Here is a 16719-nt window from a genome sequence, read left to right on the forward strand (position 1 = left end):
TCACCGTCCATTTACACTACCTGTCTTGTTTCTCTTTTCTTTTCATTGTGTTTTTTTTTCCATCTTCCTATTGTATCTTTCGTGGCTCTGTGGTGTGGATGCTTCTGTGCACGTCTAATGCGAGGTCGCCGCTGTGGTGGTGACGCCTCCTCCGTTTTCTCTTGCTGTGCATAACAACTGTTCAGAGACTACGGAGTCCACATTCCCTCCAATAGCGTCTTTCATCTTGTACGCATGCATACAACCATATCTGACTTTTTTTTTTTTGCTTGCACTGATAGTTGCGGTACCTTTTTTTTTGTTGTCGCAACACAACGGAACACTTGAATTGACCTCTAAGCTAAATGCGACAGTGGCTTACCAGTTTTCTTGCCTCTCTTGGAGTAAAACCTGTCATATGCCATGCAGTAGGGGCATGCGGCGGTCACAGCCACAGCCACAGCCACAGCCACCACCATCAGTCGCTAGAGTCTGCAGTAAAAGGGCATCACCTGCGGCAGTGTCAGCTTGTCACAGTCGTCGGTGGAACCACCAACGTCTTTTTATCCTTGATTAAAGTATGGGTTGGGGCCCAAGGAGGTTCGGTGGCGCTTGTTGCCGATGGATTTCACGCCATTGTTGATCTTATTTCGGACGTCATATCGTACGTTACAGTAACACTTTCGGTGAAGCATCTGCCGCGGTGTCGTTTTCCATTTGGTATTGGTCGAATTGAAACTGTCGGCGCAGTTGTGACGGCCTTTATTTTGCTTGTGGGGGGTCTGATGCTACTCCTTCAATCGTTGGGTGAATGTCAGCGGGAGCTCTCTCACCGCGTCTTTGGTGACAATAACACAACTTTCCCCGACCTCCTTCATCACGGTCATAGTCACTTAAATGACGCGGGGACCCAATCGACTGCGAGTGGTCTGCAGGGCCACCATGGTCACTCGCACTTTCAAGTCACATACGTGGATGGGGAGGGTCGTGTGGCGATTCTGTGGACAATGGTATTTGTGTCGGTTGCCTCTATTGCTTTGAAGGAGTTCCTATTTCGTTGGACAAAGCGTGTGGGTGAGCGCGCAGGGTCACGTGTTGTCGTCGCGAATGCGTTTCACCACCGTGCCGATGCATGGTCCGGTGCGATTGTACTTGTTGGAGTGGGGGGTCACTGCGTTGGTATGCCAGGAGTTGACGGCTTAGCTGGTTTGTGCGTTTCGTACAGTATCTGTCGCGTGGGGTACGACCTGCTTCGCGACAGCATCCTTGAGTTTTTTGACTTTCAGTGCGCCGATGACGTGGCGTCTGTACGGCGTGTACTGAAGCAGTACAAAAAGACACCGCTTGTGAACGTGTTTCTCATTCGTCATGGTCATTCCTCCGTGCTACACGTCACTATCCTTGTTGGTGCCGAGACGACGACGGCATCCGTTGTGGAGGCAACATCAGAACTCACTGTCCTTGCCAGGCACAGCGTTGCGGTTAGAGACACCTACACAACACTCTTTGTCTACGACAAGGACAGCGAGGCATCGCTGCATGAGGCTTTGAAGCTGTTGGAGGAATTTCACGGGCTGGAGCCCATCATGTGCCGTTGGGAGTTAAAACAACTTGTTATTCGTCCAACTCTATATAAAGAATGCATGGATGACATAGGCACTGTGGCGTCTCTCTTCGGTCTGGAGGTCATCGTGTCGCAGGATGATTCTCAGTTGGCGAAACGAGATGGAACGTGACACTAACAACAGAAGCATGTCAGACGGCACGAGGTACACACACAAAAAAAAAAGAACTCCTCACTGTCACGAATAAACGATCCATGCGATTTTAAACTGTTTTTTTGTGATGTAGCAGGTGTGTGGTTGGGTGCGTGTGGACACGTTGTCCGAGGCCTCACCACACGATCTTGTTGTTTGAAGTAAAAAAAAAAAAAAAAAAAACTGTTTCTTCTTCTTATTTTGTATGGATGGGCACAATCCGCTTCATCTTCTTCTGCAGGTAAATAAGAGAGGAGAACAACCAAAAAAAAAAAAAGGAAACCGTGCAGGAGTGTGGGTTGGCGTTTGGAGGTTTTTAGTCACTTCCCTCTGTTTCGCGTTGTTTTAGGCGATGGATGATGAGTTTGACAACTTTGATGGGGACTTTGACTTGGACGAAAATGAGTTTTTTGAGGAAACTGGCGATGATCCGTCTGCCGCGGCGGAGTTTGACTACCCGCTCTTCTCCGACGAAGTGCCGCGTCCCGGGGGCGGTAACAGCATGAATACTAACGAGGTGGTGAGAGCCGCACCACCCGCTAGCATTCAGGAGCTCTTTCCCAACGCTGCACCTGATACCGTGCCTGTGATTGTCGGCATCATTGCACAGGCAAAGCTTGGCGTGGGGGTGGATCTTCGCGCCCTGAGTTGTGCGACGCGAAATGTGGAGTTTCTCCCGCGCCGCCGAAATCCGTCGGCGACGATGCGTCTTCATGAGCCCACCGCGGTCATACTGATCCGAACCTCCGGGTTGATGTCTGTTATTGGGGCTGCTAGTGTCAGTGAAGCAAGACAGGCTACCGAACTCGCTGCACGCATCATTAGAAAGGCGCTCAGTCTCGATATTTCCACCGTTCAATTCCGCGTGCGTTCTGTCATGGCGCGATTTAATGTTGGACACCCCATCCGCCTGGAAGAATTAGCACAACACGAGGGCATCTTCTGCAGCTACGAGCCCGATAGATTCTGTGGCTGCGTCGTCCGTCTCTCAGGGAAGTCGCATGACAACCAATGGCAGGTGTGCTGCTCCGTGTTCGTTACAGGTAAGGTAAATATGGTCGGCATTCGTAGCCAGGAGGAGATGATGGACGCATTTTACACACTGTTGCCCATTCTTGCACGCTACTCAAAGAAGTGGGACGCTGAGACCCCAGTAGCCTCCTTCGAGTCTTGAAATGTTTTTGCCTCTGCGTGTTGGTGACAACGTAGGACTGGGATGAGAGAAAATACAAGGGAGAAGGGTGGTAAACACCAAGAAAGGGAGAGGAAGATATGATGAGCGCTAGCACTCAAAAAGATGAGTGGCAAAGCTCAACAAAGGGTGCTGTGTGATACCTGCTTTTCTCTTCTGATGCTGGAACAATATATACATTTCTCCACCTTCATGAATATACTATACACTCAAGGGTTAGCGCGTGAACAGTGGCAAAGAACCATAGAGGAATCCTAACAGTATGTCGTCGTGGGAACAAGTTGTGCAGGAGGCTGACCAGGCCACAAAAGTGAAGGACATAACAGCTGCGCACAAAGTTCTTCACAAGGCTATCGAAGGCGGTCTTCACCATCCACAGCTTTCATGGCGGTATGCACGCTCGCTCTACGAAATGGGGGAAGAAACAACCGACAAAAAGGTGCGACAGATGTACTTCAAGGAGGGACTTGAGTGGGGTAAAAAGGCTGTGGAGGAAGATCCTAACACCGCTGCAGCACACAAGTGGTTTAGTATTCTCCTCAGTGCGCAGAATGAATTTATTGGCTCTAGAGAAAAAGTGGCAAATGCCTACATCATCCGCGACCATTTCCTGAAGGCGTTGGAACTTAACAAAGATGATGCCACCGCACAACATTGCATGGGAATGTGGTGCTGGAATGTACTACAGGTTGGTTGGGTGGAGCGTCAGGCGGCAGCTTTGCTTTTTGGGGCGCCGCCTACCTCTACCCCTGAAGAATGCCTGAAGTATCTTCTTGCTGCTGACGCGTTGGAACCAACCATCCGCAACTGTCTTGCAATTGGCGATGTTTACCTTTATCAGAAGCAAAAGGCAGAGGCAAAGGTCTGGTTCCAGAAAGCTATTGATCTCCCTGCCAATACGCAAGCCAACCTGCGACAACAGGAAAATGCCATGAAGAAATTGGCTTCGTGTTAATCAAGGTGAATTTCACAATGTTCTTGTGGGCTCCAATTTGCCGTTAATGTTTGGTTGAGACTCTGGATTTTGTCTCATGCTTACATATTTTTCACTACGTGTGTAATATATGCGCCCTTAGAATTGGTGTATATATGTGAAGACGAATGGAGTTGTGTGTTTTACACCGCAAACTCTGTTGAGAAAGTAGAACCATGTGGTGATGGCGATTATCTGCTAAATAACATGTGGTGCCGATAACTAACACTATGAATTTTTTGGTTTGTTTGTTTGTTTTCTTTTGGAGTTTGGTGCCCACAAGAGAGAGAAGACTGTGTATACCTTTACCGATGACCCCTCCTCCCTTTTATTCTTCTTTGCTAGTTGGATGGTTGTTTGCTAATTTTTCCTTTTTGTTTTTGTTTTTGGTTGCAGAGTGCATGCAAACTTTTAAAAAACTTCCATGCCACAACCACAGTGGGAACGCAATTTCCCGGTTAGGGAGTATAATTACACCCACACACAGCCACAATGGTTGGATGCATCTCCAGTGGTGTCGAGGTCTCCACTGGCATTAGCTCGTACATGTGCTTCGTGTGGGCAGAGGAAGGAGTTGTGCAAATGCCGTGTTTGTTTTAATTGTCAAAAAAGTTTGCTTCTACGAAGGCATCACTGCCGAAAGTGTTGGCAGGCTGTGTGCTCAGACTGTCGGGAAAAGGTGCGTTATGTTCACATGTTAAGTAAACCAATGAAGGTTTGTGATGGGTGTGCCCTCCCACGCGGAATAGTGACTCTTTCCCGTGCCAAAGGACACGACCATCTATGGGGCCTCTACGTTCTGCAGCGAGCCACAGAGATGCCAAATATATGCGTTACACCTTCTTGTGGTACACAAAGTTATCACAGTGTATGTCCTAAGTGTAGCCTTCCGACGATCACGACACGATTGCATCAAGAACGCGTTATTCGTTTTGGCGCACGGGGGTCGGCGGTAAAGGCGGCTGATTCTGTGAAATACCTAGAAGTTAGGGAATTTGCACTTCGATGCGCCGCAGTGGATAAATGTTCAGCAACGGAGGTGGAAAGGTCATTTCGGGTGTGGTTTCCTCGCTTCCAGGAGATTTTCGCGTTTCCGAAATTAAGCTGTACGGCGGAAGCGCAGCATTTGTTACTTTCTGTTGTTTCGTCAGCAGTGGCCTACGAGTACCGAACTTGTCCAAATCTTCTAATGTCTCACTCGGATGTGCCCTATGCCTGTTTACTAAAACTATTGCGTTCCACATCACGCTACTCCGTATTTGAGGCTCCTGGCAAAGTGAAATTTATTACGTTTCCAGGAACACACAACTATCGCACATTTACTGTAAATATGCGCTGTGGAAGAATACGGCGTCAAGTTTGGTCGCAACTCATTGATGGTGTGACTGCTTTGTTCGATACCAACGCTGAATTTCACCGGGTGTGCGGCGGCGTGCATTTGTTATGGGAGGACTATGTTCACCAAGGCTTTGCACGTGAGGCTGACGAGGCCGCATTGCCGATAGAACAACTTGTCAATGACGTTCGCCAGAATGGATATCGATTGGTCCTTTCAGGGCATTCTCTAGGCGGAGCTGTTGCACAGTTGGTTGCCATTCGCATGCTTCGAGGATACCCAGGAATATTTAAGGATAACATGAAGTGCATCTCCATTGGGGCACCACTGGTAGGCAACTATCAATTGGCACAGTGTGTGGAGCGATGTGGGTGGCAATCTAATTTTCATCACCTAGTCTACCGCTCGGACATTGTCCCGCGACTATTATGCGTCGACCAGATAACTCGGGATTTTGCCGATCAATTCATTAAGGGTCTTTTAGAATTACCAAGTTCACTAAGACGATGGTTCAAGCCAACTTTGGACGCGAAAGAGGCGCCACTTAAGGAGCTGGATGATATTGATGCTCAAATAAAAGAAGCAGAGGGTCCTGTGGAGGTTGAGAAGACACCATTGCCCATAACCAACCACCGCGCCCATCGCATGTACGCATGCTTTGGTCGATACCATTTTCTCAACCACGGCGGGGCCACATACTTTTCCACGGATGATTCTGAGGTGGCGTTTCATCGCCTTAAAGAAGGTTGTGGGGGTGATAACAATTTGCTGGACCATTCCATCTCCAGTTACAACAGGGCCGTTTTTTTGCAACTTCATTTTCAATGAAATCTCTTGGAAATACGCACGCGCAAATGTTCTTTGCGCCACCTCACACGCATTTGTGTTGTTCCTGGTAAAAAGAAGCTCACGCTTTGGAGAACGCGGGATGATCTTTGTTGTTCACTGATCTCGTTCTCTGCCTTCGGGGGAACAGCCCTCTGCCCTTTGGAGGAAGGTTTTTTTTCTTTTTTTTTCTTTTGCGATATTGTGCTTTTTGTTCTGGCGTTTTCTACATATTTTATTATCATTACGTTTTGCATTGCTAGAGATTGAGACATTTTTCTTTGCTGCCATTTTTGTGTGTGTGTGTGTGTGTGTGTGTGTGTGTGTTAGTTTGACAATGTTCTCAGATGCGGGAATGGAGGCGGGCTTTTGCTTTGAGGCTTTGGCAGCAGACAATGAAACCATGGTTGTGGTTAATGTTTGTGGCAACTCATCAGTTGGAAGGGCTTTGGCAAAGAACATGGAGGAGGTTCCAGAAAGCCACTTGGATGAGTACGGCTTGGATAATTTAATTGTCCCAATAGCTGTTGGTCCTGCAGAAAAGTGTGACAGAGAAAAATATAGCTTTTCTATAGATGTTGTTATTCATCCATTACTGACCTCGCGGTGTGTGCCGAGTCACCGTTTATTTGATCACTACATTCTCAGGCTCACATCTTTGGCAATTGAGTGGATTTTGCAGGAATGCGGCATTCGACTTAACCCACGTTCTTGCAAATTAATCACTGATAAAAAATACTTTCAAAATGGTAAGGAAAATTTTAATCAGATACTCTCTAAGATTGCAAAGGCGATGGAGAAAGAAACCACAACGGTTCCTGCGAATGAAAGTAAAGGTGAGGGATTTTCTTTACCTTCTAAGCTTCAGCTAGATGTTTCCCGCAAGAATGATGAGATAACGCCTTCACCATTGATTAAAGAGATGCCCCAAGGTACTGGGATTCGAAAAGGATTTCTTAACGATGTTAGATTGTACGGCGATGGAGGAAGTAGTGAGTGCAAACAACCTCCGCTTGACCCACTTCTCCACCTTCCTGAACAGCTTAGGAAGAGATGCCAGGTGATTGACACGCGTCAAATTAGAAGTGGGGTAACAGATGCTTCAGCGGCAACCGAGCCGGATTCTATAAAAGAGAAACCCAAATTATTACCTTCAAATGTGACAAAGGGAGCACCGACACAATGGGAGGTTCAATCCTTGGTATGCAATGAGCGAGAAATCGTAGTGCGGTTACGTCCTCCGCCGTCTGTGACATCAATGAAAGATGTGGAGCTGATCGCCTTGTCAGATACAATAGAGATTGATGAAACTGTGGTTCGATTGCCCAGGACTATAAAAGTGGAGAATGTGACTGCAAAATTTCTGAAGTCATCAAAAATTATGGTTCTGACTTGTCCCTTGGCATAACATGGGTTACTTTTCCTTTCTATTATTCCTATTTCTTTGGAATAGGGCTGAACTCTCTTTTTTGTCTATAACTTGAATGATTGTTATTTTTTAACCCGACAGAGGCCCTGTTGTCCATAGCCCAGAATGCAGTGAGGACTGGAAGCTTTTCGTCTTTGTTTTCATTGTTGTTATTATTTATTTTCCAAAGGCGTTTTTTTTTTTATTATTGCATAAAAAAAAAAAAAATTGCACAGTGAGAGTTAGTGCAGAAAGGCGTACCGTTGGATTGGTAATAGTGAATAATGGATAAGCCTCAGGAAGTAGCTACCTTGGCAGAGGGTCGAAGGTTATACGTGGTTCAGGGTCACAAGTTTGAGGTAACAAAATCGTACCAACTTATAAAACTAATTGGATGTGGTGCATATGGTTCTGTGTGTTCAGCAATAGATGAGGTTAGTGGCAACCGTGTGGCCATTAAAAAGGTCTCTCGTGTGTTTTCCGATTTAAAAGAAGGTAAACGCATTTTAAGGGAGATGGACATTTTGACAACTCTTCAACACACCAACTTGGTACGCCTTCGAAATTTTGTTCGTCCTTATGGAAGAGATGGTTTTGACGACATTTACATGGTTATGGATCTGTACGATACTGATCTGCACCGCATTATACGCAGCAGGCAGAAACTGACCAATGAACATTACCAATATTTTATGATTCAAGCGTTTCGAGGTCTTTGTTATTTGCATGCTGCAAAGGTTATACATCGAGACTTAAAGCCAAGCAATTTGTTGGTGAATGCCGATTGTGCTCTTGCGATTTGTGACTTTGGACTTGCTCGTGATGACCAGTGGACAGCCTCAGATGCTCTCACGGAATATGTTGTAACACGATGGTATCGTCCTCCTGAAGTATTGGGAATGGGATCACATCAGTATACAAATGCGGTGGACGTTTGGAGCTTGGGGCTTATTTTTGCTGAATTAATGGTAGGTAAAGCATTACTGCCAGGGCCTGATTACATTCGTCAACTCATTATGATTCTGCACTTACTTGGGACACCAACAGCTGAGGACATGGAATTTCTTAGTGATGAGGCCAGAAACTTTCTCTGTGCTCAGCCTCCTCTAAAGGCTCGACCATTCACAGAGATATTTCCTATGGCGACGCCGGAGGCAGCGGATTTGCTCTCAAAGCTCCTTGTATTCCACCCTACTAAAAGACTTACGGCAAAGGAGGTTATAGAACATCCGTATTTTGCCAAGTTTAGGGACCCAGTGCAAGAGGCGGGTCCCAAAGAGCCATATGTATGGCGACACAGCGAAGAACTTACTCCGGAATCCCTTCGAGATGAAATGTGGCGTATCATTGTGGCGCATTCGCCAGAGTCGTAGGGGAGAGTCGAGTGTTGTTGTATTTCCTTCAAAAAACAATGAATGAAGAAGAAAAAAAACGCACACGCACATTTTATGGATTAAAGCGTTCTTGAAATATTAATCCGAAAAACAACAGCAACAGCAACAACAACAACAACAAAAAAAAACAGTAGAAATGAGCAAATAAGAAAAGCGGATGAGGTGTGTCTATTCGAATTTGTCTAGGATGAGTTTTTGTTTTCTGTTTTCTGTTTTAAATTTTTTACTAGTGTAAAAAGAAGAAGAAAACAGTGATGGAGGAGCGGGCACCAAAACGCCCACGAGAACCTGCTCCCAGTGATTGTTGTGGAAGCGGATGCTCAAGGTGTGTCTGGGATGTTTATTTTGACGAACTTGCAAGGTACGAGGAATATGCTAAGGGTTCGGAGGCGCAGGCAATAGAGCTAGATGAGGACGAGGAAGACGAAACGGGTTCATCATCCGACGATGACAATGATGAGACACATAATTTTGTAGGCTCCGTTGTGATTAAATACATAGATGTTCCTACGAATAAAGACGCGGTTATAACACCGATGGTGGCTTTGTCCAGAATTTTGGGGCATTTTTCACCTATTTGTGATGCCCGCGTGGTGATGAGCAGTAGTTCCCATTTAGTTGATGGTAACGTTTTGCAGGAGGATCAAGATCATGCAGTAGAAATCGTCGATGTATTGTTAGATAATAGATGCAGACCTGGGGAGCCAATGAACTCTGTTTTGCCTATACCGGGGGATGTCGCAGAGATATTTGTTCCCAACGATTATGACGTACATAGATCAGGATATTATGGAGAGGTAGAGAAGCTATGTGCTCACCTCAATCTTAATCCAAACCAATGGTGTGAAATTCACCGATCTCCGTTTGTGCCTTCAACTCATTTTCCCCCTTGGTTGCCGTTGCAATGTCCAGTTCAAATTTGGGTGTTGCTTGCATATTTTGTTGATATTAGTAGTTGTGGTTACCTTCTGCGTCCTGCCTTTTTTCAGACGTTATTGCGTCTTGCCATGTCGAATCAAACTCATCAGCCTCTTGTCATGGCAGAAAGGGGAGCGGGCTCTATGAAACTATTAGAGCACTGTGCCTCAAAGGAGGTGGCGCCATTTATCTACAAGAAGATTATGAATGGTGGTTCGGCTCTTTGCTATCCACATCTAATTGATATGTTTCACGTTTTTCCCTTTGTAAAACTTCCTCTGGCTCGACTGTTGGAGGTGAGTGGACCATTGCGACCGCGGCGGTTTAGTGTAGCCAACTACACACTGGATGATTCTTCTGCAGAGGGACAACCGCGTTCCATACAGTTGTGTCTTCGGAGGGTTGATATCAGTAAGGTGACGGTTGACAACTCGGGGGAATGACAAGGAAGATGCTGCATGCATGCTTGCAGGACTCTTGCGCGTTGCTGCTCTACATCGCGATACGCTAGACTGTAGTAACTGCAAAGCAGCAAGACCATTTTTTTTTAAAGGCCATGTTTCACACCCATTATGTAATTTTGGTTCACAACCACATCTACCTCCCATGTACGTGGGCAAAAAAATGTTTGGTACCACCCTCTTTGCGAAAATGTTGAAAGATGCCATCCTCCCGTTTAATACACAAATGATGGTGTCGAGAACACTCCCGTCATTGATCTTAGTTGGAGCTGGAACAGGCATTGTACCTTTTGTAAATGCCGTTCACCAGCTTATGCGTCACCGTCAAAACGTTATGGAGTCGAAAATTCAACTCCCCAATTGTTGGGTGGTGTACGGTGCAAGGAATTTTGCGGAGCTTGTATACCACAGAGAACTGCAGGAAGCCTTTGAGTTACATGCCATTTCTCGTTATGATGTGGCACTTTCACGTTCAAGTAATGAGGGGTATCCCAAGTACGTCACGGACGTCTTGGATTCAAATGCTGAGGAGATTCGATGTGCGCTTCTGGAGAACAGCGCTAGGCTGTTTGCCTGTGGACCGACGACAGCTTTGAAATCATTACGAGAAAGGCTGGCAAATCATATTTTGCGCCTTAGCGAGGATGACGAGAGCGCTAGAGAACAACGCGTGTTACTATTGGAGAAAAAAGGTCAGCTTATGTTTGATGTTTGGGCGAAGGTGAACATTTTTGAGTAATGGCACGAGAGCTTTGAAACTGCTTTGTTTCCTTGGCGGCAGAACAACTGCGACAACGATATATATATATATATATATATATGGATATTCCGCTGTTTCAATATTTTGTCGAAGGTCGCGGAGGAGTGGATGCATTAAAGGTTTTTTTTTGTGTGTGTTTCGTGTTTGTGTTTTTGGTTTGTTTGGGGCTGGAGGCATCGCACACCTAGCTTAAGCACATTTATAGAATGCCAAGGGAAACTGCATGGCCGGCTCTCCAAGTTGGCATCTCGCTAAGGATGCCTTTACGCGAGCGGTTGAAAAATTTTTATTTCTTCCTTTTTGGGGCTAATTTTAATCGATGCATTATGGCAGCGTCTCTCGTACTTTTGGGACTCAGCTTTGTTAGCCCTGCCGTGGTGTCAACACTTTGGTATCATACAATGGAGGGTGTACTAACATTTCTTTTTGCGGGCGAGATTACGCTTCGGCTTGCCGTGATGCGCAGCAATTTTTGGGAGTCCGCTTATAATATTTCAGAGGTTGTGGCCTGCGTTCTTTGCATCACAATTTTCTTTATCCTTCATTTATCACGTCAACAGTCCTCACGGGCGGAGCACCAGGCGCTCATTGTGTTGCGCTACCTTGGGCAGCTGCTGAGAATGATAGGTGTTGTTGCTGCAGACACGATGACTTCGACAAGTGGAGAGAGTAGCATTCATCTTTTTGCTGCAAGCACTCCAAAACTTTCTTCAACAGATTCGAGGGAGTTGTACCGTGATGTATTGTAGCTAATGATAATGCATTTGTTACGTTTGTTATATTGGGTCAATCTTTATTACAACGAACCCCCTTTTTCTCTCATGCTCCCTTTGCTTCCATTATGCTCAGCTACTCAAAATACGATTTTGCTTGCAAACAGCAATATTCTGATCTTGCAGGATGCCTAGAACGCGAGGCGACCAAATTGTGCCTTGTCTCTATATGTCTGTCTGGCTAAGTGTGAGACTTATCCTGCTCAAATGTGAAAATTTATTTCTTATTCTCTTTCTTGGTGCGTTATCCTCCTCATCTCTCTATCTCTCTCTCACTTTTTCTTACTTTCTCTTACTCTTGCTATTTTCGCTTCATTTTAATCTTTGCGTGGTGAGACACAGGCCATAGCGCACCAATTGACCTGGGTTAGGAGGGTGCTTTATGTCGGGTGACACGTACTTCCGCCGCGCCATCAATTGGATGTATGGCGAGACGGCCTACCTACAAAAGGCGCCTGGCCCGGAGATAGGGGAAAAACACGTCAATGAACTTCTTGGCCGTCACCCTTTTCACCCATTCGATCCGGAAATGCAATTGGACCATCCCTGCTACAATGCAAATACCATGTTCTACAAATGTATGACTGCAGATCATGTTGAGGGGTATGAGCTTTACATGAAGCATGTGAGCTGTTACTTTCCATACAAGACCGAGTTAATGAAGTGCCTTTCAGGGGAGAAGCGCCGGGCGCGTGCGGCGGGAAGTCAATGAACAATAGTGCAGTCTAGGATTTGACGGGTTCCGCTGCCATTCATCATATGAGAATCATAGAGTTTGTTTTTTTTTTTTTTTTATTTATGGTATGTTGGTTTGATTGCATTGTTGCCACGTATCTCGTTGAAGGCGACTCTAAATTAACATATGTGGACATGTGTTGCTGATGGCTTATTCACACCTTTTTTGTTTTGTTTGTGACTATGTTGTCATAGCTTGTCTTTTTTTTTTTTTACGCGTGCGGCATATTCAGAGTTTCCAGGCTTTGAATCTCATCTACTGCATGCAGACACGACTGAAGTCACGGCCAGATGAGCCCAAATTAGCCGTGCATCCACCTAGCTGCACTACTCCGCTCTGGGGTGTGTGGGAGATGTGGTGCGTTTTACCAGAATCTGCGGCTGGGGCGACTGGGAATAACGCAGGCGTGCGAGGCAGCGCCGTAAAAGGGAGGGTCCCCACCAAGGTTAAGGAAACTAATGCAACATGGCTGGATCAGGCGCGCAGCATTGGCCTTTTTGACAACGCTGAAGGTTTCTGGGGAATTGTTAAGTGCACGTTGCCACCTTCAGAGTTGCCACCCGGCATCACATATTACATGCTCCGGCGCAACATTGCTCCCATGTGGGAGCATGAGGCCAATCGGCGAGGAGGGCGCTGGGTGGTTCGATTTCAACACCAAAAACACCGTCAGCAATCGAAAGGAGAAAAGGAAGGGGAAGGGGAAGGGGCCGAGGATCAGCCGGCGCGGATTGATGAGGCTTGGGAAAAGCTGTGCATCGCGTTGATTGGAGAACAATTTCCGTGTCCAGAGACAGAGATCTGCGGTGCCGCGCTGCGGCGGGCAGAGCGGCGTAGAGAATGGAAGTTGAGTTTGTGGACACGCACGGCGGCTGACCATGACACGCAGTTGGGCATTGGCCATTTCATGAAAAAGTTTCTGGATTTAGAAGACGGTGCCCTGCAGTATCTGTCTCACCGTGAACTGATGCAGGCAAGTGAGGAGGGATGCTGGAAGGTGCCATCCAAATATGAGTTATAGAGGTTGTGGATGAAACAAGACAAACGAAGAAAAAAAAAAGAGTTGTGTGAGGAGTGACGGTTACACCTTCGCCACTTTTTTGTTCTTGTTTCCTCGTTTGTCTGGCTCCATGAAACCGCGAAACATAGATAAGTGCTGTTAGATATTGGAGTGAGTGAAAAGTAAGGGAATGACCTTACCTTATTGGTTAAAACGAAACCCAATGCGCGTCCTTGCAGCTTCCTTCGACGTGTTTTGTCTGTATCACCTTGTTTTACTCTTTTGCAATGCAGTTACACATGCACATGTTGCCAGTTACTCGTTTGCTTTCTTCATCCTTCTGGATTTTCAGGGAAGGAGGCAAAGAGGGAGTAAAAAGAGGGTGATAAAGAAGGAAGAGTAATAATTGTACATGTTCGGCCGTCGTGTGTCCAGCTGTTGCCCAATTCCCACGGCGATGTATCGCACCTTGCACATCAACAACCGACGGCAGGCACAACGTCTTGTTGCTCCATTCGTGGCACTCTCTCCGCGGGAAACACGTGTTGCCGCCACGGATGCATTTGCTCTACAGACTGGTGTATTTCTTCCTGCCGACCTGGCCACATCCCCGTCGCTTTCGGCGCTTATGGGTTTGCCTGCACAGGCCTTGCTAAACGGGTTTGTAACTAACCCCATCCTGCTGCGCATCATTTCTGATACAATGTGCACGTATAGCGTTTTACTTCTTCACACATAACAATTTTTGAGAGAGGGGGAGAAATAGAGGGCTCAACGGTACAGCGGCGAATTGGAGGCGTCGTCAGTGTGAATATTACGTTGTGTGGTGTGGAGGGAGTGTGTGTGCGTGTGTGTCTTGTTGTCTGGCGGAGGAAAGACGTACGAAAAGAAAAACCGAAAAGCTTAGGAGAAAAGGGGGAAATCAAATAAAAAATATATATCAGGGGACTTAGGTGAGACGCTTTAAAAAAAAAAAGGGAAGTGAAACATTGCAAAGAGGGAAGTGTGTCACAAAAAAAAAAAGGAGGGTGGGGGGAGAGTGGGATATCACATGCGTGCATGTGATATTCACAAGGAAATGAGGCTCAAATCCCAGAGGAATAAGGAAGGAAGAGGGGGAAGGGGAGGGATGAGTCGTACCGACAGATCCGCTGGTGTCTTGACTTCTAAGTGCGTTAACTGTTTTCTTTTTTTTTCTCCTTCCGTGCGGCATCATTGTCTCTCGTTTTTGCCTTTTTCTTTTTCTCACCCCCCAACAATGGACTTGCTGGGGAAGAGAACAATTTGGGTCTGCGTCGTTGAGAGGTGCTCCTCTTTTTGTGGTCTGGGCACCTCTACGCGTACACGTCAACACGAGCACACCAACTCCGTGGCCATCGTTTTTTTTTTTTTTGAAGTCCCCTTTGTCTTTTTTTTTTGTTCATTGCATCTAACTGCCGCTATTGGCGTCGTTTCTGTAAACACTTTATGTTTGTATGCCGTTTTCGTCTTTTGCATCCGTTTTCTCTCTCTCGTTGTTGTCTTCTCGTGCTGACCCTCTTTTTGGCAAGAGAAACGAAGCAAATGTTTGCCGTCCCCCAGCAATTCGTCACCATCTTTTGTTTAGCGCTTAATGCGCTCAGCAGCATCTCAATTGTAATTTGCAACAAGTGGCTATTTCAGGATTATTACTTTGTGTATAGCATTACTCTCACGTTGATCCATTTTGTCATGACGTTCCTTGGGCTAGTTCTGTGCCTGGGTGGGGGCATGTTTAAATTGAAGCGTGTGAGTATCATGAAGGTGTTACCATTGAGCATCAGTTTCTGCGGTTTTGTTGTTTTAACAAACATGTCTTTGGTATACAACTCGGTTGGGTTTTACCAACTCATCAAAGTTTTAACGACACCGATGCTTGTGGTGATGGAGACCTTAATTTACAAGAAGACTTTCTCCACGAAAATAAAGTTATCGCTTCTCCTGATTTGCGTTGGCGTTACAATTGCGACGGTAACTGATAGCGAATTGAACTTTGTGGGTACAGTAGTCGCCTTTTCTGCTCTTTTTGTGACGTGTCAGTACCAGATATGGGTTGGTACAAAACAAAAAGAGTTGGACTGTGACTCATTTCAACTGCTTTTATACCAGGCTCCGATTTCCTCAGTATTTCTGCTGCCTATTGCATACTTCACGGAAATACAGGGAATGATTGAGCCTTGCAATGAAGTCATAAAGCTTATTCTGTTGACTGGTGTCATCGCATTTCTGGTAAACATCTCAATATTTCTTGTTATTCGGAAGACGTCGCCAGTCACATACAATGTCTTGGGTCACTTTAAACTTTGCGTCATTCTAATACTTGGGACCATTTTGTTTGGTGACTCTATGGATGCAAAGAGAATTGTTGGAGTCGTCATGACTCTGGCTGGTGTTTTTTGGTACACGCACCTCAAGACAGCCACAACCGCCAATGCGGAGTTCGTTACCGTCGATAAGGCTGTAAAGGAGGAGGAAGATGGTTCAAATGGTGTATAAATGGTGCAACAACTCAGTTTAACAGGAACGAGACGCCAATGTTGGTGAGGTGAAGATTTTTCGTGGTGGTAGGAATGACAGCATAAATGATAGGACAAAAAATGAATTTTAAGAAGCTATAAAATTGAATACACATGGATGCACACACACACACACACACACACACACACACACAAGTGGAGGAGAATAGGCAGGTAACGTCCTTTTTACTGAAGCGATTTCTTGGCGTTGCACGAACGTCAAGTGGCTGAATAATAAAGGGATCGATGCACTATGTATTTGGCCATCTTCTCGACGGACTTTGGTGGGATGATGAAGTAACAAAAAAAAAACACAGTGGACAGGAGTGCGGGGTTGTGAACTGCAGCGTCGTCGAGGAGGTGAGTTCTGAGGGCGCCAATAAGATACTTGAATGTTTTTGTTTAATCATGTAAACAATAAATTCAACGGATACTGCGCATTGTGTTTTTCAGCTGATCGGTGGACGATGCCAGGAGCAACCCATTACCCAGAATAGAGGGGGTTGTCGAGTTACCGTTTTGCGCCCGTATTTCTTCATGACAACCGCTTATATTTACTGGTGCCACTTTTCGCGACGCCACCGTAGTGTGCCACGCAAAATGTATGTGGCGTGACGTGCAATGACTTCTCTGTGCATTACTGTCATCTCCTTCTCAACCCTGTTCTATCATT

At 46.0% G+C, this 16719-nt stretch overlaps 13 protein-coding genes across 13 annotated transcripts, besides 13 other annotated features; all 13 read left to right on the top strand.

The window, feature by feature from the left end:
• The first annotated feature begins 23 nt into the window (after window positions 1-23).
• Window positions 24-60: a microsatellite.
• Window positions 61-344: 284 nt separating this feature from the next.
• On the top strand, window positions 345-1715 carry TraAM80_02327 (cation transporter; the record flags this gene model as incomplete). The annotated part of the gene is made up of 1 exon (XM_029379333.1): window positions 345-1715. One exon carries the CDS (start codon window positions 345-347, stop codon window positions 1713-1715), a length of 1371 nt encoding a protein of 456 aa, XP_029240816.1.
• Window positions 1716-1899: 184 nt separating this feature from the next.
• Window positions 1900-1919: a microsatellite.
• Window positions 1920-2088: 169 nt separating this feature from the next.
• Window positions 2089-2910, top strand: TraAM80_02328 (TFIID-like protein; the record flags this gene model as incomplete). Its single annotated transcript, XM_029379334.1, has 1 exon — window positions 2089-2910. One exon carries the CDS (start codon window positions 2089-2091, stop codon window positions 2908-2910), a length of 822 nt encoding a protein of 273 aa, XP_029240817.1.
• A 280-nt stretch (window positions 2911-3190) lies between these two features.
• On the top strand, window positions 3191-3883 carry TraAM80_02329 (regulator of microtubule dynamics protein 1; the record flags this gene model as incomplete). Its single annotated transcript, XM_029379335.1, has 1 exon — window positions 3191-3883. The coding sequence occupies one exon, from the start codon at window positions 3191-3193 to the stop codon at window positions 3881-3883; it is 693 nt and encodes a 230-aa protein (XP_029240818.1).
• Window positions 3884-4136: 253 nt separating this feature from the next.
• Window positions 4137-4166: a microsatellite.
• An 88-nt stretch (window positions 4167-4254) lies between these two features.
• Window positions 4255-4293: a microsatellite.
• A 32-nt stretch (window positions 4294-4325) lies between these two features.
• Window positions 4326-6065, top strand: TraAM80_02330 (putative class 3 lipase; the record flags this gene model as incomplete). Its single annotated transcript, XM_029379336.1, has 1 exon — window positions 4326-6065. The coding sequence occupies one exon, from the start codon at window positions 4326-4328 to the stop codon at window positions 6063-6065; it is 1740 nt and encodes a 579-aa protein (XP_029240819.1).
• A 170-nt stretch (window positions 6066-6235) lies between these two features.
• Window positions 6236-6258: a microsatellite.
• A 98-nt stretch (window positions 6259-6356) lies between these two features.
• Window positions 6357-6389: a microsatellite.
• Window positions 6390-6399: 10 nt separating this feature from the next.
• On the top strand, window positions 6400-7470 carry TraAM80_02331 (uncharacterized protein; the record flags this gene model as incomplete). The annotated part of the gene is made up of 1 exon (XM_029379337.1): window positions 6400-7470. The coding sequence occupies one exon, from the start codon at window positions 6400-6402 to the stop codon at window positions 7468-7470; it is 1071 nt and encodes a 356-aa protein (XP_029240820.1).
• Window positions 7471-7754: 284 nt separating this feature from the next.
• TraAM80_02332 (putative mitogen-activated protein kinase) lies at window positions 7755-8843 on the top strand (the record flags this gene model as incomplete). Its single annotated transcript, XM_029379338.1, has 1 exon — window positions 7755-8843. One exon carries the CDS (start codon window positions 7755-7757, stop codon window positions 8841-8843), a length of 1089 nt encoding a protein of 362 aa, XP_029240821.1.
• A 107-nt stretch (window positions 8844-8950) lies between these two features.
• Window positions 8951-8994: a microsatellite.
• A 124-nt stretch (window positions 8995-9118) lies between these two features.
• TraAM80_02333 (putative oxidoreductase) lies at window positions 9119-10225 on the top strand (the record flags this gene model as incomplete). The annotated part of the gene is made up of 1 exon (XM_029379339.1): window positions 9119-10225. The coding sequence occupies one exon, from the start codon at window positions 9119-9121 to the stop codon at window positions 10223-10225; it is 1107 nt and encodes a 368-aa protein (XP_029240822.1).
• A 181-nt stretch (window positions 10226-10406) lies between these two features.
• TraAM80_02334 (oxidoreductase-protein) lies at window positions 10407-10982 on the top strand (the record flags this gene model as incomplete). Its single annotated transcript, XM_029379340.1, has 1 exon — window positions 10407-10982. One exon carries the CDS (start codon window positions 10407-10409, stop codon window positions 10980-10982), a length of 576 nt encoding a protein of 191 aa, XP_029240823.1.
• Window positions 10983-11040: 58 nt separating this feature from the next.
• Window positions 11041-11070: a microsatellite.
• Window positions 11071-11122: 52 nt separating this feature from the next.
• Window positions 11123-11167: a microsatellite.
• Window positions 11168-11209: 42 nt separating this feature from the next.
• TraAM80_02335 (uncharacterized protein) lies at window positions 11210-11752 on the top strand (the record flags this gene model as incomplete). Its single annotated transcript, XM_029379341.1, has 1 exon — window positions 11210-11752. One exon carries the CDS (start codon window positions 11210-11212, stop codon window positions 11750-11752), a length of 543 nt encoding a protein of 180 aa, XP_029240824.1.
• A 244-nt stretch (window positions 11753-11996) lies between these two features.
• Window positions 11997-12102: a microsatellite.
• Window positions 12103-12158: 56 nt separating this feature from the next.
• TraAM80_02336 (uncharacterized protein) lies at window positions 12159-12488 on the top strand (the record flags this gene model as incomplete). The annotated part of the gene is made up of 1 exon (XM_029379342.1): window positions 12159-12488. The coding sequence occupies one exon, from the start codon at window positions 12159-12161 to the stop codon at window positions 12486-12488; it is 330 nt and encodes a 109-aa protein (XP_029240825.1).
• Window positions 12489-12550: 62 nt separating this feature from the next.
• Window positions 12551-12574: a microsatellite.
• An 83-nt stretch (window positions 12575-12657) lies between these two features.
• TraAM80_02337 (eukaryotic translation initiation factor 4E (eIF4E) interacting protein) lies at window positions 12658-13533 on the top strand (the record flags this gene model as incomplete). Its single annotated transcript, XM_029379343.1, has 1 exon — window positions 12658-13533. The coding sequence occupies one exon, from the start codon at window positions 12658-12660 to the stop codon at window positions 13531-13533; it is 876 nt and encodes a 291-aa protein (XP_029240826.1).
• A 391-nt stretch (window positions 13534-13924) lies between these two features.
• On the top strand, window positions 13925-14251 carry TraAM80_02338 (uncharacterized protein; the record flags this gene model as incomplete). The annotated part of the gene is made up of 1 exon (XM_029379344.1): window positions 13925-14251. The coding sequence occupies one exon, from the start codon at window positions 13925-13927 to the stop codon at window positions 14249-14251; it is 327 nt and encodes a 108-aa protein (XP_029240827.1).
• An 81-nt stretch (window positions 14252-14332) lies between these two features.
• Window positions 14333-14378: a microsatellite.
• Window positions 14379-15075: 697 nt separating this feature from the next.
• On the top strand, window positions 15076-16026 carry TraAM80_02339 (solute carrier family 35, member E3; the record flags this gene model as incomplete). Its single annotated transcript, XM_029379345.1, has 1 exon — window positions 15076-16026. One exon carries the CDS (start codon window positions 15076-15078, stop codon window positions 16024-16026), a length of 951 nt encoding a protein of 316 aa, XP_029240828.1.
• A 141-nt stretch (window positions 16027-16167) lies between these two features.
• Window positions 16168-16201: a microsatellite.
• Window positions 16202-16719: the final 518 nt, after the last annotated feature.

Source organism: Trypanosoma rangeli (genome assembly GCF_003719475.1).
Source record: "Trypanosoma rangeli strain AM80 chromosome Unknown Tra_15.4_contig_00052, whole genome shotgun sequence".
NCBI classification, from domain to species: Eukaryota; Euglenozoa; class Kinetoplastea; order Trypanosomatida; family Trypanosomatidae; genus Trypanosoma; species Trypanosoma rangeli.